The following is a 24,002-nucleotide window of genomic DNA, read 5'->3' as shown; positions in this document are numbered from 1 at the left end:
CCGCGCCACGCGTTAGAAAAAAGGGCTTGAGACATTCTCTTTTAAGGCACGCCGGTCAGGCTCTGTCGACGAAGATGAAAGAGGAAGGGGGCAAGAAAGAAGCGGAGAGAAAGAGGGTTTTCGTTGAGGTATTAAATGAAGAGAGGAAAAGCTCGATACCGTTTGAAATTCGACCCATCGCGATTGCTCTCCGTTTCCATTTGCCATTTTTTCGAGTGACTCGAATTTCGATCACGCAGTGCGAGTTCCCCCCTCGAGTTATTTGTTGTTTCATTTTCACGAGATCAGCTCAGGCGACGGGGAGAATTGAAGGGGAAGAAACGAGAAGGTACAGTCGGGAAATCCAGCGTGGGCTGCGACGATAATCCGCGATGATTCCGCGTGCGTGTTTATTCCGAAGCGTTTCGTCGTTCGCCGTTGAACGTGATTGAATAAAACTTTCGAGTTCGATCACCGAATCACACCGAAGCGGGAAATTGACGTTTTCATTAGCGATGACTGAACGCGTCGGGAGACGAGCGCGGCGTCAGTCTCGCCGAAAAAACGAGGCGCGACACCGACGAGGAGGCTTCAAAAAGGAGGAAAATAAACTCGCGTGAATGCGTACGTGGCACGGAAATTGAGAGAGAAAAGAGGATAAAATGGGAGAGAGAGAGAGAGAGAGAGAAGAAAAAACGAAAAACTTGCCAACGAAGAAATAGAAAAGTTGAGAAAGGGGAAAATGAGGCGGAGATGCTCGGGCCAATCGGGACCCAGGGTGAAACGAGCGCCCCGAACAGCCTCTAACTCGGCTAATAATGAGCTTAATATTAATTAGGCAATTAGCGAGCGCCACACCGAGAGCTTCGTGGCTAATTTTTCTCTCAGTATTTAGCTCGTTAGTTCGTTTGCCTGGTGACGCCGCAGGCACGCGCCCCCCCCTATTTTCCTCGATTCAGCCCGAGTACCTCCGACAAAAAATAACAACAAACAAGAAAGATAACAAAAAATGTAAAAAAGTATACTACACATCAGACAGCAACGGGGAAGAGGGAGAATACGGATTAGGAGACAATGGACAATGAGGACTCTTTTTAACTCGGCTAAAAACGAGGGTAGAAACAAATGCAGACGGCGTAGCTGTACTATTTGTGGTCTTTCAGACATTTTCACCTTATTTTTTCACCGTCCACGCCAATCGTTAATTCAAATATTTTCAAGAAAGCACGCGACGATAAAAAATTATAAACAAAAGCGAGCCCAAGCCCGGCCACCCTTTTCCGCTCATTCGTGGGCCACAAGCTTTATCCACGTATAGAAAAACCTCGAGCTGTCACAATTACGATAAACGCTCTGGAAAAATGCGTCTCAATAACGCGAGTTTCCTCGCCGCACCACATTCCCGTAAACTTTGCAGTCTCCGAGTCGTAACGAATGAAAAAATTAGCCACAAATGATACATCTACTCCTGACGATAGAAAAGGGGACGAAACGCCGTGCGCTAAAAGAGCACGGCTTGCCGAATTAATCAACGAGGAAATTGGAGTTTGATCGATCCATCGATGAGCTGGAGCGGAGTGTTGTCTAGGATTCTTCGGAAATGGCGTACGTTTTTAACATGTGGAGTGGGGAATTGGATTTTAGTTTGAGTTGGATATATTGATGTATGTACATAATCTAAGGCAAAGGTACAAGGATGATACACAAAGATGTTAGCTACCAATTTTGAATGACTACTTTATTGGCAATTCTTTTCATCTAGGCATCGACCTAAACTATTACGTTGCTGTTACCATATCTGTGTAGCGATGTGTCACTTCGTGTTCGTGTGTCTATCCGTGCGTGTGTATGCGCGCGTGTGTAGTTTTCCAATTTGTTGAGTCGTCAATCGGATTTCATCGATGACAAGAGTTCAATAAATCGAGGGCGTTTTATCCGTCCGTGGGAAACTTAACAAACCAAAGTTGAGAGACTAAATTTAGCTATTGTGTTGAAAAACGTTTGATCCGAGTCTAGAGACTTGAAAATGGAAGATAGGCTTGGAGGGGGGGGTTTGAGCCTCGAGTATAAAAATTTGTATCTTTCATTACGCGGAGATGAAAAATGGGAAGCAACGCGATTGTAACACTTTGTCAGTTATTTCAAACAAATATTACGCGAATCGATGACCAAGCAAGAGAGAAAACATTTTTTCCCCCATTCGTTCACCACGGATGAATAGCAGCGCTCTTCGAGAGCATTTTTATCAATTTCAATTTATTACGAACGCCCTCGAAATGCCGATTAACTACTCTTTATAACGTCAACATTGTCGTTTCGTGGTATCGTGTTCGTGCACCCTTAAATCCCATCGCTAATCACACGTTTTCATGCTTTTCGTTTTTTTTTCTTTCTTTCTTTTTTTTTTCGTCGTCGAAGTGTTAGTTTCAATACCTTTTACAATGTTCCTCACTGTCGTCCGTCTCTCATTCGTATAGTGGTACGAGTTTCATTTTTTCATGTTGCGCATTTCGTGTATGTTCGTTTGTGTGTATGTTTGTTTGCATGGATGTCATATTATTCATGTCGCACTAACAATAATACTAATGATAATTGTGACAATAATAATAATAATAATAATAATAATAACAAAGATACTTAATGCACAATCATAATACTAATAATAAGAGTAAGAATAATAATAATAATAATGATTATAATAAGAATAATAATAACCATATAAATGAGAGTGATGATGATGATGATGATGATAATAATAATAATAATAATACTATTGATAATAGTAATACGTTGCGAGTACAGATTCTCTGGTACACGAACAAAGTCTCGTTTTCCATCGCAAACGATCTTCTTCGTCTTCATTTTTTCCCTTTCTCTCCTCCACTTCAGTACTTCCTCTCTCTTTTTCTCTCTTTCTCTCAACCGCTCTTTTCGACAGGGGGAATGTTGGATGAAGAGATTTCGAATAGAGTGAAGAAAGGGTAAAAATGGATTGGAAAAAATGGAAAGGTGTGACGAGGTAGAATAAATTTGTGGAATAACGAAAGTGGATAATCGTGACACTGCCCGGAGCACTTGAGCTCCAGGGAGCTCGATAGCATCCATTCAATTGCCTTGTTTCGTGGCTTTGATTCCGACTATTTAAGGAGCGAGTAAAAGAGAGAGAGAGAGAGAGAGAGAGAGAGAGAGAGAGAGGGGGAGAGAAAAAAAGGAAAAGAGAGCGAGAGATAGAGAAAACAAAAAACGAATAGCAAAGACTAAAGGAAAATTTGGTGAGATACTATTATGAGCGAGCATGCTTCACCTAATTCATAAATATCAATATACGTGCATGTATATATACATATAACATGATAATTTACATGTTTATATATACGCATTTATACCGTTTTATATATATTAATTACTATATACAGTAATGATGATAATGAGCTAGTGGTTTTAGTCAGCGTTCAACAAGCTACGCATTACCGATGACATTCGCAAACAATCGTCATTTCCTTGTAAAGATAGAGAGAGAAAGAGAGAGGAGAGAGAGAGAGAGAGATAGAATAATATTAATAACAATACTAATGTAATATTAATACTAATGACGATAATAATGATAATAATAATAATAATAATGAGACAAATTTACGTAGATGTGATATCACGAGTCTTGGACTGAGATCTGACGTTTCATTTCGACAGTGGTGATGTTGGGGATGTTTGACGTCCGACCGATAATTTCCGTGCACACGACGGATGCAAGAGTTTGTTCTCTCGTTCCTCTTTCGATCGTTTCCATTCGTTTCGATACAATTATTATTGAGAATTGTAAACCGGATCGAAGATAGGATCGTTGGTATCGAGGTCATGTAATATCGTAGAATCGTTCGAGTAAACGAAAGTAAAGAGAAAAGACGAAAAATAAAGATAAAGAAAAAGAAAAAAAAAAAAAAAGAACGAAAAACAAGAGTAATAGTAATTGCTTCGAGGATGTGTGTTTGTCTTTTGTATGTTGATTCTCGAGCTCGAACGAGAACACGAGGGTATCGATCGAGCTTGAGAAGGATGATTCGATTTTTTTCTCCCAAGTTTTTCTCCACTTTTCGTTAATGAGTGAATTCGATGATGAAATACGATAATTTATAGTGGAACAAGAGAGACGAACGCGCGGCTCTCCTTGACAATTTGACGCGAAGATAACACGCGTACACGCACATACAGAGAGAAACTCACACACGCGCACACGTGACAGGCACTCGTACATACAAACTCGGACAATATTCTTGCCTGGCTTTTCGCCGTCGTTGAACCATTCGAATAGTCTCGGTGCCTCGCTCATCTCTCCTTTTTTTTTCTTCATTATTCCTCTTCGTCTCTTCAATTTTATTATTTTTTGCCGAATATATTTGTATATTAAATCACCGCGACTTTGCGGTGGCGGCGCGCGAGCCCATAAGTACGTATTCGCGTATGACAATGTTAATTAATTGTTTGTTTATTTATATATGCATTTATATGAGCGTACACACATTCATATGCATTCATCTAATAAATAAGTATGAATGTGCGCACACCAATATATTATTTTCGTATATAACGTTATTGTTTTAATTATAAATTAATAATACTCGAGGCTTCGTCGCGTACAATACCGTTCCGATGAAAAATCACGACGCGGATCGAAGAGAGAGAGAGACAGAGAGGGGGAGAGAGATAGAGAGTGTGTGTGTGGGTGTGTGTGGAGCGGGGAGAGAGGAAACTTATGAATTTTGGCTTCTCACTCTCTCGCGCTGATTATAAGATATTATTACTTTTTTTTGTTTTTTTTTTGCTTTTTTTTCTTTTCTTTTCGTTCGTTATAATAAATATCCTTGTTTCGCAACCGGATCAACAGTTTTATACTGTAATTATTATCGTTATCACTATGTGTTTGTTGTCGTAATTAAATCCTAACGCTTGTATATCGCGTATATCACTCGCACATTGTATTTGACCGTATCTTTTTATTTTTCTTCTCTTGTTGTTTTTTTTTTATTTTTTATTATTATTCTTATTATTCTTCTTTTCTTTCGTCTCGTTAACCCTAAGGATATTACTTATCGTTGAGAAGGATAATCACACCCGGTCTCTTTCATCGGAGATTCATTCTCGTTATTACGTTTTCTTTCTTTTCCTACCTTCGATTTTTTTTGTTTTTTTTCTCCCCCCCCCCCCCCCCCTCCTCACCCCCATTGTCTCGCTGATAGCGATGATCGATTAAATTATTGTTATCGTTATCTCAGTAGTTTAGTATACAATATCATTAGGTATAAGTTGAGTTATCGCTTATTGCTCGAAATTTCTCACAAGCCTGATGCTCCCCGACTCCGCTCCACGGTAACCAGCTCTGTTCCAGGTTTTTCTCTACTTTACTTGATTTCTCATCCTTTCGTATGTTTGATTGTGAGTTACGGAAGAACAGCGCTGGCCCGGAGAACGCGTCGGTGCCATCGGGACACTTTGACCCTTTGCACTCCAAAAGTTGGCGGGCTAATCTCAAAAAATGTCTTAATTTATACACGTTTTTTTCATTAATTTTAACTTTTTCTTGTTCTTGTTCTTCTTCTTCTTTATCAGCATTTTTATCATGCCGCTTAAATAACTATCGAGTATTCTTAAGTATCGAGCAGCTATTTATCTAGTCATTTAATTATTTGTATGTTTTTTTTCTTGCTTTTTATTTTTCATTAAGTAAATTCGCACTCGCGCCATCCCCGAACGGGGAGCACGTGTAGATAAATCACAATTTTTTTCACGACGAGGGTCTTCCGATCGCTTTTCATTATCTCGATCTCTTTCTCTCTCTCGCTCTTTCTCTCAAACTATTTATCACTCGCACACTCACTCGTACTTTTTCTTTTAGCATTCAGAGATATTCTCATCCTCGTTGAAAGCTCCCTCTCTCGCCCTGTTCCTCCTCTGGAAAAAGTTTTAACGCGATATGGAGATCGGAGAAATATTGTCTTTCGTAGTTAACTCGAAAAGAAAAATATATGTATACGTAACCTTAATCCATATTCATTTTTTTCTCCCTTTTTTTCTTCATCTTTTTCTTCTTTTTATCATTTTTTGTTATCTCGTTTCTTACTTATACGTTAAGTATTGACAACCCGCTGTCTCGAAGCGGATATTTTTCGAGGCGAAGCTCGTGCTTTTAACTCGTTATCCCTGTAACAGCCGTAGCCGATAATATTTTTGAATTCCTCCCTCGAAACTCGAGTGCCAACGATCGCTCTAGAAAAATTGTCACGAGGATTGGCTTGGCGATGGGTGAGCGGGGAAGGGGCGAAAAAACGAGCGTCTATAATCGACGATAGCGAGGCCCGAGCTGCGTCGAACTTCATCTTCGACAGTATTGCTTTCTCCACATTTTTCTCTTTTTCGTTTGAAATAATTTTTCAGTCTACAGCCCACATTTTTGCAGTGATAAATATCGCAATTCAAGTTAAATTACTTTTCTTTCCGCGTCTTCAAATAATTCGTAGTTGTTTGCTTTTCCTCGTTCTCGAGATTGACATTTCCCGCATTTAAATAAAGGCTACAGTTCACAAATGCACGCGCGCGCGCGAGAGAGAGAGACAGAGAGCGAGGACGTGGAAAGCAGATTAAATAAAAAATAAAAATTGCTGCTTCGAACGAGGAAAGCTGACAAGTAACAAGCCGCGCGGTAAATTCATTGCGAATTTACCGTTCAATTAATTAGTCGATTAAACTCATGTAACTTAAGAGCTAAAGCGACGAAGCTTCGTCTCGCGTTTTACTTCTCCGAACGCGGATAAGTTAAGGGGTTTGGAGAGACACAAGCGAGAGAGAGAGAGAGAGAGAGACAGAGAGACAGAGATAAAAAGCGTAAGAGGTAAAATAATTGAAAGGCAGTCTCGTTTGTTGTCCGAAAATGATTCGAATTAAGGACTTTCGTATTTTCTTCTCCTCTTCTCCATCCCTCCTGCTTTCGTATCCGTGACTCCCTCCCTCGTTGTCTAACTCGCGTGATCATAAGCGGAAGGGCGATGGAGGAGGGGAGGCGGCGAGAAGGAAGACTACGGAGAAGGAAATAAAAATTGGGAGGAGCCGCTGACGAAGAATGTTTGAGAGCTCGTGAGGCTGATGATTGCTGTCGTCGGTGTAGCGGTTCCGATCGAAAGAAAGAGCAGCGGCAGCGGCGGCGGCAGTAGTCTTGATCGGTGGGCGACGAAGAAGAAAGGTGGGGGCGATCGTTGGTTGGATCGTGGTTAAATCGGAGGCGCAACGTTTAGACGTACATGCCCATGCCGTACATCGAGCCCCAATCGACGCCCTGGAAGCTCGACATGTCAACGTTGGTGAGGGAGTATCCTTGATAGGGATTGGCCGGTGTTGGCTGTGGTCCACCGGCGGTCGCAGCGCTCGGCGGTGCCGGTTGTTGTTGGGGGGCAGCAGCAGCGGCGGCTGCGACCGCTGCAGCCGGTATCGGATACGGAGCGTATCGGTAAGCCGAGAGGGCTGGATAACTGCTGGCGAACAATTTGCCATAGCCAGCAACGGCGTTTTGTACTTGTGCCGCGGCAGCGGCCGCAGCCGCGGCCTGAACGTGAGCCTGGGCTTGAGCGGCGACGATTTGAGACGCAGTCGCGACCTGGAGCGGAGGCTGTGGCGCTAAACGGACTCCGAGTGCCCCGAGAACGACCCTTTTGCCGAGGGCGAGCGCGCCCTGCTGGACCGACTCCTTCGGCTGGGCTTTTTTGCACTCGACCTTTTTATTCTTGATCGTGTGGAAGTGAATCTCGCAAACCCTGTCGACGACGTCCTCGTTCTCGAAGGTAACGAAGCCGAAGCCCCGATGTCGCTTGGTCTGTTGGTCCATCAGCATCACCGTCTCTTCCACCTTGCCGAACTGGTTGAAGTACGCCTTGACCTCGTCGCTGCTCGTGTCCTGACTGACTCCACCGACGAATATTTTCTTCGTTCTGTTCGCCTGTTTGGCTCGATTCTTAGGCGTTGCGTGCTTCGGATCAATCTTTTTACCGTCCAACGTGTGAATCGGACACTTGAGAACTTTGTCGACGCTACCGGGCTCGGCGAACGTTATGAAGCCGAAACCTCGGCTACGCTGCAAGTCGAAAGACAAAGGGATTCGCGATAAAGCGATTTCCGGAGAAGGCGCGCGCGCCCCCCCGCCGCCAATAGCGTGCCGTCCGATCGATCCGAGCGCGGGGATCGTCGTCTCTCGCGGATTATCGCTCGGCACGCTACCGAAAACGGATCCGAGGCGCAGTCACATTCCCTGAAGCGAGAGTGTCGTTTGGTTTCCATCGGTCTTGAATTCCCTCCTCTTTTTTACCCTCCTTATCGAACGAATGCCATTTTTCGTTTGCCCCGAAACCAACCGACACTTTACACCTCTTTGTGCCAGGACCGAGATCGAATTGACAGAGCGAACCCCCGAAAGGAAACCTCCGTGTTTGCGTCTGTACACATCGATACACACGCACACACGCCAAAGAGCAAGAGACTAGGATAAAAGACTGGATTAGGTGGCAAACTGCGATGCCGCACGAACCTGCGTGACCGGATCCTTCATTATGAGGACGTCCGTGACGGTACCGAACATGCCAAAGTATTCTCGGAGCTTCTCGCTGCTCGTCTGCCACGAAAGTCCACCCACGAAAAGCTTCCCAGGCGCCGGATCGCCCCCGTTCGGTGTGCTCCTTCCCGAGCTACCGGAGTGACTGCCGTTTATCGGCACCAGGGCATTGTGGAAATCGTGCTCGATCCCACCGTTTGCCGCCTCCATACCGGCGCTGTAACAACCCAACGATCAACACCGTTATTTCAATCCTTCTCCCTTATCGGCTTCTCAAAATTATCATCGTTTTCCAATAATGTTAAATCCTTTCCGAAATCATTTTCACTTCCAGCTACTCGAGCTTCTGCCCGAGATATTTTAACAGCGAAAAGGCAGCATTTTCTCCTTTTTTATAGAGCAGAAAAAAGATCGCACGGGAAGTGAAAATATTTCTCGACTTTTTCCTCCCAGCTCGTGTGTGCATGAATCGTTAGAATAAATTCCAAATTTTTTGTTTCTACGGATGTGTGCAACACCGCGCGAAATGCGCATACGGAAAATACGGATAAACGTGGCAGCATTAGAGAACGAGGCCGCCGCCGGCGCCGCATCGATTTCAAGATGCGTTTTCCTGCGGAGGGTGGGGGGGCGGGGGGGTGATGCGATAATAATAATAATAATTCATCTACCTTACATAGACGATACGTGCGGTGTACTACGGTAACGAATGCGGCAATGATCAAATTCCAAGATACACTCGGGCTAATTAACTACGATTTAATCAACTCTTATTACGGAGAGTGTGCGTTCTCCCCTCGGTTTTCTTATCGGATGCGCTTCATTCACCGCGCGGCTTTAACCCCAACTTTGAGCTCAGCCCGTAAAAGACAGGCGATCGAGGGAGATCGGATGCGTACAACTCCCGAAAAGTGTAATTTTTCATTAAAATGAAGTAATTCGTTATAGGAGCTCGGCACTCGTAATCGAGATTATCTCTCGAACGTAAAGCTTCGTGCCGACTTGAAGGCTAATTAGGATTTTTAGAAAAATCCATTTTTTTATTGCATTTTTTGAAAGTGAACATTTGAAAGCACGAAACTGAAATTTTGTAAAGATCGGAGCAGTCCAAGTGTGCTTTTGAGCGACCTTTGCTTTTGGCTGTCCGAGCGCGCTAAAATACGCACAAAATTACGGTTTTCGACGGCTCGTTGATCAAATCTCCGAAACCATTCGATCGATCCTTACCAGAATTTTACCACATGTTTTTTACGACTACAGCTATAGCGCGTGTCGTACGAATTTTGAAATTTTGAAGGGAACTATTTTTTTTTTGCAAGAAACGATGAAAAAACGGGCTTTTCGTAGTTTTTGGATAAATGGCCGTCGTTTTGTCATTTTTGAAGAAATCAAAATCGTATGACACGCTCTCTCCCATTTTTCTATACGAAAACTGAGTAAAATAAATATTAAAAAAATGTTTGTGTATTTTAAGAGTGTATTTTTGAGGTCTAACACCTTTTTATATCCATATTTGTAATTTGAACCGTTCAAAAAAATTCGTGAAAATAGTATTTTTATTTGCTCGTCTATTCAGGGTCGAGCCCTCAAGCTGCTTCTGTACAAGTGTCAAAAGCGATTGATTCTGTCTAATTTGAATTTTCTGCGCAGCTCATACCGTTGGTTGCCGTACAGGTGGCATCTATTGCGGGAATTTTCTTCATTACCTACCACAGAATATTCGTGACGACGATCGATGTACAGTAAGCAATCTAAACAGCATCAAATTATTTGTCATTTATCGTGCAATGGGAAAAAAATAACCCGCTTTCGTTCCATTGACAGGCTCGACAAGAAACCACGCTGGGAAATGAAGAGTGTACCGGGGTTCTTCGACCTCCGAGAACCTCGAAACCTCAAGGTAATTTCGAGCGAGACTTGATTACGATTTATCTGAGCAGGGAGCAACTAACTAACCACTTTGTTCCGCGAAAAAAAGCAATGCCCGAAGCGCTGGGCTTTAAGTGGGCATCGATTCGTTCGCGGCTCGGATTTTAAGGGTGTGGGGATCGGTTGAACGATTCTACTTCCGCAACTCCGCTGTCCCGAGAGTGTCCTCCCATCGCGATACAGTTTAGACTCTAATTGGTAATTACAAAAATGGATGAAGGAGTAATTAAACGGTGGCTGGAAAGGGGAATGAGCGTGGTTCGTCTAATATCGTCAAAGTTTTCTCCCCGTTTGAATAAACGGGATGAAAATAAGAGCGGTTCCGAGGGGAAAGACTGATGCGAAACGGCGAGAATGATCGAGGCTAAGGATTCGTGTGGGCTCGTCGCTGAAAGTTATGAGCGGCAAGCATCGAGGAAGCTCCGTAAATCTTGGAAATATGAGAGTAAACGAGCGGTGTATGGGCTGATGTTGCTCGGTTTATAGGAAAAAACACGAAGCGGTAAGAAATGAAGAATAGAGAAGGCGAATGGTAAGGCGGGTGCGCGAGTGCCAACGGAGAACGAGAATGAAATCGAGCGCGGGAGAAACACAGGGTGAAGGATGAAGAGAGAGGGAGAAAAATCGTGCGAGGGAGTGCGCAGCCGGTGGATCAATAAAACCCCCGTTCTTGTCGTTCCGGTCGCCACCGCCGCCGTTCGTACGTAGTCGTAGTGACGGCCGCTTGGGGGTTCGCGTTCTCTCGAATCTACCCCGTGTGTGTGCACGGCCAAGCACGAGCCTTTCCCCTTGCCACGTATTGCGGCTGCGGCACCGTCGACCGACGAAACGTATCGTGACAGCGTAAAGAGACTGAAATCGTGCGCGCTCGCTGACTGGCTGAGCTGTGCAGTCCTCAGCCACTATGCTCGTCGCGCGATACTTTGCCGATTAACGAATACCCGGCGCAATCGTTGTATCTCCTTTCAATTTGAGATTTTTTACGATCATGAAGAAAATTGGATCGAATCTCGTTCCCGGGCTTTTCGGCCATTCGCGTGGTCCGTTGCTCCCCGGAGTCGCAGCATCCGACTCCGAATCGACGCGCGATGCTGTTGATGAGTTTCGTGAAAGAAATTGTTGGAGAGCTCGAGAGAATGGATTCGATCGTTGGAATACGCAGTCCCCCCGCTGAAATATCGAAAATCGAATATTTTCGCGGAAGCAAATTTGATCTCGTTTGTGTCCATGATCGGAGGAACTCGCTCGCAGCGAGGCTTTTTTTCTCTCCAGAAACGTCAACTCGAAGCGGAATTTATAAAGGAAGTGGACTAACAACGACGTCGTCCTTGCCCTGAATATCGCGGTGGTTCGAGGAACGCGATATTGACCGAGAATTTAGAAGTTGGCTGTCGGAGAGCGCGAGAGCGGTTGATTCACCGCGGAAAGGAACGCCATGTCTCGTGCGACGTGCGACGGCGGCGCGCTCGCTGGCGCAGCAGCGCCGCCATCCTGGCAACGAGGATGACGAAGAGCGCCGCCGCCTGCCGGTGGCGAATCCGCGGCGAACGAACCAAGGGCGTAGTGGGCGGCGATAAGGGAGGCGAGGGGGGCGAGAGAGGAGCACTGCGCTGGCAGGGGTCGTTCCCGAACGCGAGAGCCGTACGTCCGACGACGGTAAGAGAGAGAGAGAGAGAGAGCGGCGCAGGGAGGAGGTTTACGAGAGAAGGACGAAGAGCCGCAAGGGGTTGGGCAGGCCGAGAGGTGCAAAGGGGTTGCCGGGGTAAAACGAGAGGGTGCGGAGGCGCCGTCGCCAGCGAGCGACGCAGTGCCGTCGGGACGCTCGACCGAGTCGTTTAGCCAACCGCGATTCGGTCTGATCCGTCATTCCGAACGTACGATTATTCGCAAACTTTCTTCTCCGATGAAGAAATCGTCGCTTTCCCTCGTACGCATATTCTCGGCCGAGTGATCGATTCGCGCAATCGGAAACGCCGCTCTCGTCGTTCATTCATCCAACTCGGTAGAAACGCGTTTTTTTTTGTACGCGAGTGTCCACGAGATTTATACGGATCTCGCATATGCGCATATGTAGGCGTACACTTATACGCACTCGTCGAAGTTGTCGCAATTCCGGTACGATCTCGCGACTCCGAACTTACCGTTTTCCCTCCGAAGCGGATTCGTCATCCCTTCGACACTGCTATGGACGAGGAACCATGGAAAAAGATACGGTGCGAGTTGCCATTTTTTGTGAACTCAAATTCTAGACGACTCTGCTTGCGACTGCTTCAAATACAAGGATCGAGAGCGACGAAGAAGAGGAACGGGCCGCCATTCGCAACGCTCGGTTTCAGGGATATTGTCCTGTCACAGCAGTACGCCTTTCGAGAGTTACTGGTGTGATGGGACATTGTCCTCGATCCGTGGCACGTCCTTCGAGATTTCTCTAGCCTGCTGCTGCTGCTGCTGCTGCCACGTCGCTCTTCGCGTATCGTCGATACTCCCCTCGCCATCCCACGTAACCCCTCGTACAACTGGAAGCTCCGTTTACCCCTCGACCTCACTCTCACTTTCTCTTTCTCCTCCGAGAGCCACCGAGACTTTTGTACTCGCGTTCGAGAGATTTTCGAAGCGTCGTGTCCACGCTCCATTTCTCCTGTCGAGGTGATAATCCAGTGACTCAATCATCGCTATGTTTTCGACCCTCACTTTTAGCGGCAATTGCGAAACAGGGAATTCGCCGGTTTGCGAAAAACAATCGATCGAACAAGACTCCTCTTTCTTTCTCACCATTTCGACTGACTTTCCACGCTACTCTGTTCATTCGCTTACGCGTTAAAGCCCCGAGACGAAACCTTCGACCCACGGTACTCGGGCAGCACTTTTCTTTCCGTCAAAATTCGAAGCAGCTCGCGATCCGGCCGAATCGTTCAGCGACTCGAACGAGATTTCGGTGAAGATCGGACGGCTACGAAATTCCTGTTAATCCGACGAACCCCGCGCTCGTATCGTTTCTCTTTTTTTCTCACGAGCTCTCGACAACGCTGTTGGATTTCGCGAAGCATGAAAAACACGATTTTTCATTTCGAGTGCAGGCTCCCTACTACTAATGAGAAACAGAAAGGGAAAACGAGAGGAGAGAGAGAGAGAGGACGACACCGGAGGAAAGGATCGAAGTTAAGGGTCGCGAACACCAGAGGGGCAGCTGGGAGAGAAACCCCGAGGGTTCTTTTCAGTAGGCTGTTTGCTCGTGGAAGCGAGAAAGACGGGGGTCGGGTTAGGGAAACCACCGTCGACTGGTAGTGGCGCACGATCCTGAGAAAAGCACGGCTTTCACGAAGGACCCGTTCCCCGCCCACGTAAATGGAATACCGCGCGTGGAACGGCGAGCATGAGAACGCGGAGGGAATAATTTTCAAGGGGATTCGACAAAATTGAATATTCGGCGACGGTACTTTTGACCCCTCTTCGTAAATTCCGATCGAGCGGATCGGAAAAAACGATCAACTGTCATTGGAGGTTAGTTTAGTTAGCGCGGGGAGAACGCGCCGGTCGATCGGAGCTTCGTCGAAGGAACCCGCGGAGCAAAAGCGCAGGAGATCGTCCGAGGCTCGTTCGCGAGGGGGTCCGCAGAGAGTCAGCTTGGTCCGGACAGCCTAACGGGAATTGAAATGTTTTCCGGTCGATAGAGGCGCGGCAGCGGACGGACGCGTCTTTTTCTCGTCTTCGTTCCTCCGCTCGAATGTTATCTCGCATTCGTTCATATTTCCTCACGTTATCGTTCTTCTCCCTCGGGAGTTTCCGAGTCTGATGTTTCCGGGGGTGAAAGCTGTCGGGAATTCATACGCTGATGTGGGAAAAGTTTCGCAGACAGGCTCGAAAGGTTGTAGAGAGTTTAATGAAAGTTTGAACATTCGAAGAGTATCGATTTCACCCACGCTACTAAATCACAATGATTCCGAGTCAAGTTCCGGAAGAGCATTGTCCTAATTGATTTTTTTATTCTCGAGAAGCTTGAATAATTCAGTTTCGTAGTGGGGGCCGTTCCCGTTACAGAAACGATGATTGCCTCTCGTTCTCTCCCTCGTAATCTCAACTCGTTGGCACAAACTTGTTCCGCCTGGCAATCTCCTCGCGGCGTGCTCGTTGCGTGAATAATGAATCGAGCTTGTTACGCGGGGCTACTACCGGTCAACCGAATTAGCTTTATTGCCACGCGGGGGGGAATAATTCGAGGTTCGTCGCGAGCGTCCGCGTTGTCACAGACGTTCCTCGGTGTAGCGAACCCTTTCCGCGTCCTGTCCTTTACCGAGCCTCTGAAAATCAGCAGCGTGCGCTCGAGCAACGAAATTGAGGATGGAAGCTTGGGCAGCGCCCGCTCAAAAATGGGGGCTCCCCGACAGGATCACGTGAAAATCGCGCCTCCGGATAATCTGAAAGACTGCTGTAACGGGGGAGCGAATACTGATCGAAAAGGAGGTCGGAGGCGAGCTCGAACCGTCGAAGGGCAGAGACGCACGTGCGAGGAGAGCGCGCGGCTGCAATTACGTCGGTGGCACGCGACGCCGCTCGTTACCGAGGCCGACTACTCGTGGTCCCTATTTACGAGTTTCCTTTCAGCCTCAAAATAGAAGCGATACGGTACGCTGGATAAAAAGGAGCGCACACTCTCCGTCCGGAACGTCGTTAACGAGAAATTGATCGTTAACATGAGAAAACTCGGGGGCGCGCAACCTTGAAAAGTGCGAAGGAAAATCGAGTTGAAAGCGCCTCGGCGCACGTAAGCCCTAATCTTGAGAGATTTTTCCAAGTCTTAAGAAAAATAAGCACGGGAATGAAACTGAGACGAGAAGAATGAACGCGAGGAGGAGGAGGAGGAGGAGTGCCGGATGGGAAACAATTGATTAGCCTTGGATCAACGGGCGCGGCGCGTCTGGCTCTGAGGGAGAGAAAATGTTATAACGCCTCGTAGAGGGCACGGCCATCAGGTGGCAGCACTCTCTGGATGAGGGAGTCTCGAGGCCTACCGACCAACCCCTCCCGCCCTCGGATTTATCCCTCCCCGAAACCGAGAAAGAGCATCGCCGGTGTGATTCGAGCACTGGAATTGTACCAACGCTCGTGTGCCTTCCAGTGATAATACTAAAAATACTCGACGGACACGAGAACTAGAAAACCCTCGGAAACACTCCTACGACGAAAACACCTTGTTCAATCCTCATGAAAAATATAATAAAATCGATCAACAACAAACTCATTTCAGACTCGGTGATTATTTCGTGAGGGGAAAAAGTACCTCGAATTTAAACCTCAATATAATATTCGTCGCGGAGGATCACGACTCTATTAAAATGTGTTACTCCAACGGGATAACCGAAGAAGGACGATGCTATTTCTTCGAGTTTTGTCGATACCTTTACGCGGGGCAAAGAGAGAATCTGAGAGAAACAGTTCTGCCCGCAGTCTCAAGAACGTGAGAGTCATTAATTTGTTGTGTAGAGCAAAGGTCCTTAGATGGCGTAGAGCAGCGTAGTTCTTGAAATAATTGAAATACCCTTGCATCGATGTTGAATTAACGTTTCTTACAAACTGTGCGTAGATATTGTAGGCACTCTCTTTGTTCTACGAGTAGATTGAAAAAAACAAATTCCGATGTTCGCATATCGTCAGTTTCTTTGAAAAGGTGAAATTTTCTCGTTAGATATGGCTGAGTGTGCTTGCGAGATGTCCGACACAATTGAAATTCTGACTGGTTCATGGTTTCCCACTGTTCGCGAGCCGCGTCGTATTCACGTAAAAAACACTTGATTCATTTCAATAACCGCGCATAGTTTAGTTTTAATTAAAACTCTCCCGAGCCGAGGACTCGAGTCTCGCTATTTTTAAAAGAAATGAAAGACTCGAGTCACGTCCGAAAATCTCGTCTCCTTTTCCGCGCACGTTTGTCGCCCGAGAGAGCCGCGAATAATAAAGGCTAATAAGCCGGCTTAGTCGTAATTAAACGGCAAAGTTTCAAAGTTTCTTGGGAGGCCCCCTTGCTCGGGCAACAATGCGTACGCGCAGGGTTTGAGCTCGTTCATCGGAAGATGTTCTGTGAGCTGTTTCGATGCTTCGATAGGCAAAAAACTGCGCCGGAATCCCGAGACGGAGGACGCGCGTTTTATTCTATTAACGAGACCGAAGAGATTGTCCGGAAAGCGGGGGGGAATGTACGAGAAGACGTGCTCGTCCCGTACGAAGAAAAAAGGCAAAATGATGAAAAAGTGCGAGGGCTTTCGTCCAGACGTGAACAGGATTATAGCCAGGAAATTGGATTCTTGGATTTCGCGACGTTCGAGAGTCCACTCCGGTCACATTGAAATTGGCATGGTTGTCCACCGCACTTTTGTCTACTCTTGAAATAATTTCTCACATTTTTAGTCCGCACCTCCTCCGACCGAGATGGAAAAGAAAAATTGACTTTGCATTCGTTTCCTTAAAGTTCGCATCACGTCTGGCCGAGCCTGCTCAGATATTTCGCCGCATTCCAACGCAGCGAACTTTGTCAACGTTCGGAGGCCTCAAATTCAGCCAAACTCGCAGTTCAACCGCGGGGTCAGATGGCCCGAAGCTTCGAACGTCCAAGCGCGTTCAAGAAATTTTACTTTTCCTCTCGCTCAACTTTTCCACCCTCTTCTCGTATTCGGATCCCGCTCCGAGGGCAGGACGCGAGCGAGGAGACGGCGGAGGAGCCAGAGGCGAGGATGAGAGAACGAGCCAGTCGCGGTGGCAAATGCGGGCTGAGGCTACGCGTTATTGGATCAATACGACGGGGCTCCAATTAATCCGCGGGGGGTCTTACCCTCGACAGATGGCAAACGAAAAACACGATGTCGTGCCCTATACCCACATTCGCTCTGTTTCGATCCCCTTCCCAGCCCCTCCTCGCTCTCTTCTCTCCGACGTATCGAGGCTCGTACTCACGAAACCTATATAAATCTACAGCGAGCTGAGTATCGGTCACACCCATGCCTCTCCCTCGATACGCGCACAAACAAACTTTTATTTTCGTTACGTTTTACCGAGATCCCGTTGCATAGTAACGTATTTGACGATCCGGAAAAATTGGGATTCCCAGAGTCCCAGGGTCGGTCCGAACTCGGGGAAAGCCTGGAAAATGTGAAGGAAACTGAAACAAAAACTCTTGTTGCCGTCCGTCCATGCAAACTTCGGCATCCATTCGAGCTTTTTCCTCCCCGAGTATTTCAGCTGCCTTTGAAACGAACGGGCGAGAGAGAGTGAATTATGCCGGGGTTGTTCACTCCGCATTCGGAGTGCTTTGCGATCCTTGAAGCCGCGTGGAAGTCTCGCTGGTTTTCCCCCTCCTCGGAGGACCGTGCGCTTCGAATGTAACGCGACTCTTCCGAGGGACTCGCAGCAAGGGCGGGAGGGCGCGCGCTCGCCGGGGGGAAAGGATTCGGACTCGTTGAGGTTGCTCATTCCCTCGCTGCTTCGCTTTTCACGTTTCTCTCCGCGACTGACAGTCGTTACTCCCCCGAGCGAAGCAGCGCGCGCGCGCGCGCGAAGTTTCTTAAAACCGCAGGCCCCGCGACGCACACCGGAAATATCGTTGCGCGATAAGAGCACTGTTGGCGTTACGGGAGATCAGCATGAAAGGGGGCTGCTCATGTTCGATGCTAGCTACGGATGATAGCGGTTCCCCGTGCGGGAGAATCGACCAGGCAAATTCCTAGAGCCACCCTCTCCACTGTCGGTATTCCCTCGCAGTTTGTACCACTGAAAACTCGTTTTACCGACCCTCGGTAAAGGGACGTTTCTGCATCCCGGACGACGAGGCGACCCGTTGCTCCCTGACCGTCGGAGCTGATCGATTCGTTCTGTAAAACTGAGTACGCGAATCGTTCGCAGCCCGAGGTGCTTCGGTCGTTGAGACGAACGAGCTCGGGTCGTTGGAATTAAACGGAAAATATTGATTTTCAAACGCGCACTGTGCAGAATTGTTGGACGATTTTTTCGCGACGACTCGAAAGTCACGGAATTATTGATATTTTGTGACGACGCGAGCTTCAAGAGCTCTTTCCTTCATTGCCGAGTCTCCGAACCATTAAAGTTCGTTGTAATTTGCGAATTCGGGGAATACGACCCGACGGAATGCAGAGAAGACGAGTGGACGTTGCAGCCGCACGAGGCCGGTCGATTGGCCGCGCAGAGCTTGCGCGACATGAATTTCGCGTTTGCCAAGAGAGTCGATAGACCGTCGCTCTTTCAATAGACACACGGTGCCACGAAACTGGCTGCAGTTTCAAAAATTTAACTCCCCGTCAGCGGGCGATGATCGACCGGCTCGCAGAAACCTGAAAATCTCACCGACGCTCCGAGTGTCATCTTGATTAGCAATTTTTTTTCGTTCGCCCCGAACTTTCTCGTCTCCGACTAATTACGATAAATTTGACACTTCGGGAGATTGCAAATCATCGCGTCACTGATTCATTGCCTTTTGCAAAGGTAATTCAAGGTTCTTTTGAACGTCTAAAGACCTGAAAATTTTGTGCATTTTTCTGCACAAGCGGATTATTTTAGCACGATTTTCTATATCGATCTTGAAAAAAACTAAACATTTCCCAAAAGCTCGTCAATTTGGACTCCATCGACGCGCGGAGCATTCTATACGAGCTGTGAACTTTTTTCTTATTTAAAGTTTAACGACCCGAATAAATATATCGCTAGTTCACTGAGATCACGCATGGCTCTGTCCCATTACGGCCCGGGGCTCGAAGGAACGCAACTTGGTGATTTTATTGCTCCGTCAATGAGCTCCGAATAGAGTTGAATTTAACGAAGGCCAGAATGTTCGACTATTCTCTGCGTAAATTTCTTTTCCCCCGTGAATCGTAAATTTTTTTCAAGACTCTCATCCAATTATATTCAAACAACAGTTAAACAACGTTTGCAACGTCGATGACAGTTAAAGTTACGAAATAACTAATTCATCATCAAAAACGTGAATACAGTTTCCACATTTATAATCGAAGACGAATATGCTCCATCAGCGTTTTCGAGACCCGACCGCGAATTCGAGGTCTCAAACGAACTTTATCCGATAACCGTCGTAAAGGACGATCGAGAATAGGACAAGTGATGAACCGCGAGTGAAAACTTACCGCCGTTCGAGAAAACCGTTGTCTAGAAGCACAGATATTTACAAAAATGTGAAAGAAACTTGATCATATTCGATACTCTCTACTCGTGTCGATACTTCTGTACAAATGGATAAAACCAAAACCGTAACTAAGAATTACGATATCTCAAATGTATAAGGTGATGCGGCCTCGTACGGAGCAATGATACAGGGAAATAATGCGTTTAATGACAAAGACTATGAGAGTGTCGATATAAGAATTGCAAGTAAAGATCGATCGAAGAATCGAGTTTGAAATCGATCGGCCGCTCGCACGCGGATGTGGCGATTGAGGCACGGTCGGGCGAAAGACTTTCCGATCGTGACCTTGGCTCGACGCACTCTCGGATCGTCGATTCACAACCCACAAAGCTACGAGAAATAGGAAGAGACACAACGAAGATAATTAATTAAAAAATTACTCTATTTCAACAGTGTATTCAAAGTACGAATACCTTCGATGCGTCGAAGCCGATCGAGGCTCGAGGCTCGAGGCTCCCGATTTAAAAATAAACCTACGTTTCTGTATATTTATATACATAAATGTATATATTTATATCCAATAAATATACATACGAGAAATTTCTATTTGTTATCGCTACAGGGGTGGGGGGTCGTTATCTGTGGTTCTTTTTGACTCATGCGAATCGATAATTTGTGTGAAAACCTCAAAGAGCCTTGCCTGATTGTTCGTAGGATCGAGAGTCCCCTGTCGCCGGGATGACGTGTCTGGTATTCAGTCTGCGCAGCATCCTAGTATGTATTTCTCTGGCAAGCCTTACCGAGGCATGCAGAGATTATTCTCCGAGAAAGGTGAGGAGGAAAAAACGGAGTGTATTGTGGCCGTTGGCCGCGGACAAGTTTCGTCATTTTATTCCAACCGATTGCCGATACGTTCGTGGCGACAGTAATTTTATGCTCGTTCCATTTTCACTCGGAGTGCTGTAACGAGGTAGGGGAGATGACAAAAGATTATCTTGGCTTGGAATTGGCTGGTAAAAATGAGGGGTTTTTATCGTGGGTTTCGGGTTATTGCGTTGTTAAGAATCGGCACGAGAAGCGCCTCGACGAATATTCAGTTCGCCATTAAACCGTACAATTTCAATATTCTTTCTGGTGCCGCTGCCCAATCGAGAATCTCGTGGATATTTCGAAGGAGGGCGAGAGAGTCTAACGAATGTACGGAGCATGACTTATCGCGTTGATCGAACGTTTCCAGCCACACGTACAAGCCTCCAAAACTATATCGGTCGAGCCGCTCCGCGGCGGTTCTCCAGCGAGCTTATCTTTGCGTGTCTCTTCCCTCCGCGTTTGCTTCTCGCTCTATTCGCTCGTCCACAGTCGACAAAGATTCGGACGATCGTGACCGAAGCGCTGAATTGTAAGCGCTCAAAAGCGCGCGCCCGTGCTCGACACGGCGAGAGCTCTTCGCGTCGAAAAGATCATTCAATTAAAATTTTGCTGAAACTCAAGCGCCGACGATTCATCGCGATAAATTCATCGTTACGAGTGACGATTGATCGCGAAAGGCAAGCGTGGCCGGTCGCCGGCGCGAGCAACCCGTGCGTTTTCATCGGTTCAATAAAACCCGAAAAAAATCATTTCCTGCATGCTGATTTAAAGTGCGCTACTAAACGCCACGCAATTCGATGGAAAACATTGAAAAATATTCAGGAGCGTGGGCGCGAATAATCGAAGCGAGTGATTCTGGTCGTCGACCCACGGAAGGTACGATTCTTCCCAGCCAATCGTACCGTGCGCCAAACACGTCGAGTAAATTCTCAGTGACCCAACTGACATCGTACGTTGAAGAAATATTGAGAAGCAAAAAATAAAAAACAAAGGGGGGGAAAAAAGAAAATGTGAATCCGTTGAAAAATCCTCGAAGCCACAGTTACAATGGTGTTTCCAAGTGCCTCGCTTTCTCTCCCTCCCCCGCGTTCGCGATCTCCGCGATAGCAACTGCGAGCAAAGTCTATTATCTATCCAAGAGTTTCGAGACAATGCCGCGCGCACTCGAAGCGACCAGCCCGCGGGCCTTGCCGTCGCTCCATTTCGCGCGCTACGTACGTGGTACGCGGGGCTCAAGGCGGCCACGCCACCCATTCGCCCAACCAGTCCTGTATATTCCTGCGAAGCAAGCTCCGAGAATCTAATCGATAATCGGCCAAGAGAAATGAAAGAGCGAGAGCGTGGCGGAGGGAGGACAAAGCGAGAGAAAGAGAAAGAGTGAGCACGACGATTCTCTGCCAGCGAGACTCGCGATGCGGTCCGCGCCCGGTGTACGGCTGTGTGTAACGTTCGCCTCGATCAATATTATGTATTTTGTTGTTTTTCGTGCCAGGTTTGCTCCCGCGTATCTGCATACACTGTTCCTTGTTGCTGTGTGTGTGTGCGTGTGTGTGTGTGTGTGTGTGTGTGTGGGAGAGCCAACGAGAGATTGAAACGCTGGCTCGAGAATGTTGATGAAAAAAACGAGAACAAAAAACCCGAGAGCCAGTTCGAGTCGAGAATGGACCACTTTTTATCGGGATACTCCGACTATATTTATTTCGAGCTTAAATTTACCTTCGCTCTTCTAATAACCACGCCGTGAATCTCGCACGGTGCTCCGGAATTCCGCGTTCTTCGATCGAAATTGTGGCTACGCTAACTATCGGCTTGAGCCTCGAGAAATTATGGACGCCTACGGACTAACGTTCTGTGAAAAAGCTTCGATACAGTTGTATCAACCTGGTTGGGGCTACATCAAATTTAATCCTCTTCATCACTCCTAACAACTGTTCGTTAAATGTTCATCACAAGAATTATGGAATAATGGAAAGAAAATTCCACAGATTACTATCCATTTCGGATGAAAATTTGATTAATGAAATGAAGTTGTTTCGCGACTATTGGAACAAATTCACGTGCAGATACCACTGAACCGTCGCATCCGGCTCAAAGTTCCCAACAATCGCATGAACATCGCCTGGGAAAGTAAAATGGTTTCTCGAGATTTCATGCGGCGATAGTAAAAAAAATACATGAATTCTCGCGCAAGAAAATAATCCGAGGACGCTTGGTTTGTTTTCCAGGACGCTTATCGAGCTTTTTTAAAGATTTTAAAAAACTTTTTTCAGTGCTCTTACTTATCGAGAATTTCGATATTCTTTTTGAAAGTTTCGCTGGAGGAAGTACTTTGTGAGTTTATGAGAACCGTGATGAATGCATTGCCAGAATCGAGCGAAGGTTTGCCAAGTGCTTTACTCGATTTTTCTGCCCAACTAAATTTTTTCTGTATCCGAATTTTTTTCAATTATAATTCTTGTTATCCTGCACTTAGAATTAATTTAAATATCGACAACGAGTTAAAACGTATTCGTCTGTTAATGCTTATCGACCTTTACTTTTCGCATAACCTTTTGGGAAATTTGGACCAAGTTTTCTGACGATTCCCCGACCAGAAAAAAAAATTCGACACCCGCGATCTTTATAAAGTATTTTTTCAACCTCCGACCCCGATCTTCCTCAAATTTTCCAACCCACAGCTTCCATTTGAGTGTTTAACGTATAAACAATCGTATTTGTCACTTGCAAGAAAGTCGAAAAAATAATCACTAAAAATTGAACTAAAATTCAAATAAAAATTCGGTTCGTTTCCGCGATCTTTATGACCTCGCAGGGTCATAAAATCTACACGTATATAGTCAGTACATCATCCATGACTTACTAGTGTGTCACTGGACAGTGACTACTGGAGAAAAGAAGAAAAAAAAACAAATCAACATTGAAAATGTGTATGAAAAAATGCACAATTTTTTGATGCACGAAAATATTCGATATTAAAATCCTTGATACGTGTGTTAAGCTACAGAGTTCCAAGCGAGTGGTCACGATCGAAAGAAGTAAAGATACTTAACGTTTTCCAAACTGCTGCAACAATTGGATTTTGAAAGTTTTTTAAAATGATTGGAAACGCGGTATCTTTGGTGAAGAGTGTTGCAGCGAGTTCTCTTTCACAAATGCACTTTTGCGTCTCGAGTCGCCGGCGCGATTCTAGATAAAATAACTTTACAATGATAATCCGCACTGGCAAAAAAGTTTGTCGATCGAACTACAATCGCATTGGGTTCGACGGGAACTGGGTGGATTCCACTGGGTTTTTTTCTCCCCCAAAACAAAATCACTCGCTATCCCACAGCAAAATAGTTGAATTCAACGTATTCGCGACGCCCCAAGTCGGATTTTGTTCAAGCAACAAATTCCTTCACTCAGTGCGAGTCTACCTACGTGCTTATCGAATCGAAAAACCAATAACGGACTACGAGGGTAAACCAAGTTCAGGAGGGGTCGAAAGAGGCA

General features: G+C 46.3%; 2 protein-coding genes across 6 annotated transcripts in view; one reads left to right on the top strand and one right to left on the bottom strand.

Moving 5' to 3' along the window:
• Positions 1–24,002, top strand: part of LOC122406592 (uncharacterized) — a 49,601-nt gene that overhangs the window by 12,997 nt on the left and 12,602 nt on the right. Inside the window, exons 2-3 of one of the 2 annotated variants that reach the window (XM_043412128.1) lie at positions 10,220–10,311; positions 10,394–10,469. In XM_043412128.1, the coding sequence (XP_043268063.1) occupies positions 10,220–10,311; positions 10,394–10,469 (168 nt within the window). Of the gene's footprint in view, positions 1–10,219; positions 10,312–10,393; positions 10,470–12,913; positions 15,954–24,002 lie in introns of those variants that run through there. The other variant, XR_006260016.1, reaches the window with a different exon arrangement.
• msi (musashi) overlaps positions 4,946–24,002 on the bottom strand; it is a 44,990-nt gene continuing 25,933 nt past the window's right edge. For all 4 annotated transcript variants that reach the window (XM_043412122.1, XM_043412121.1, XM_043412120.1 and 1 more), the window contains 2 exons: positions 8,546–8,786; positions 4,946–8,095 (listed from right to left, as the gene is read on the bottom strand). In XM_043412122.1, the coding sequence (XP_043268057.1) occupies positions 7,259–8,095; positions 8,546–8,786 (1,078 nt within the window). In that variant the 3' untranslated portion in view covers positions 4,946–7,258. The remainder of the gene's footprint in view (positions 8,096–8,545; positions 8,787–24,002) is intronic.

Source organism: Venturia canescens, chromosome 2 (assembly GCF_019457755.1).
Source record: "Venturia canescens isolate UGA chromosome 2, ASM1945775v1, whole genome shotgun sequence".
NCBI lineage: Eukaryota > Metazoa > Arthropoda > Insecta > Hymenoptera > Ichneumonidae > Venturia > Venturia canescens.
This window is presented reverse-complemented; position numbering and strand designations above follow the sequence as displayed.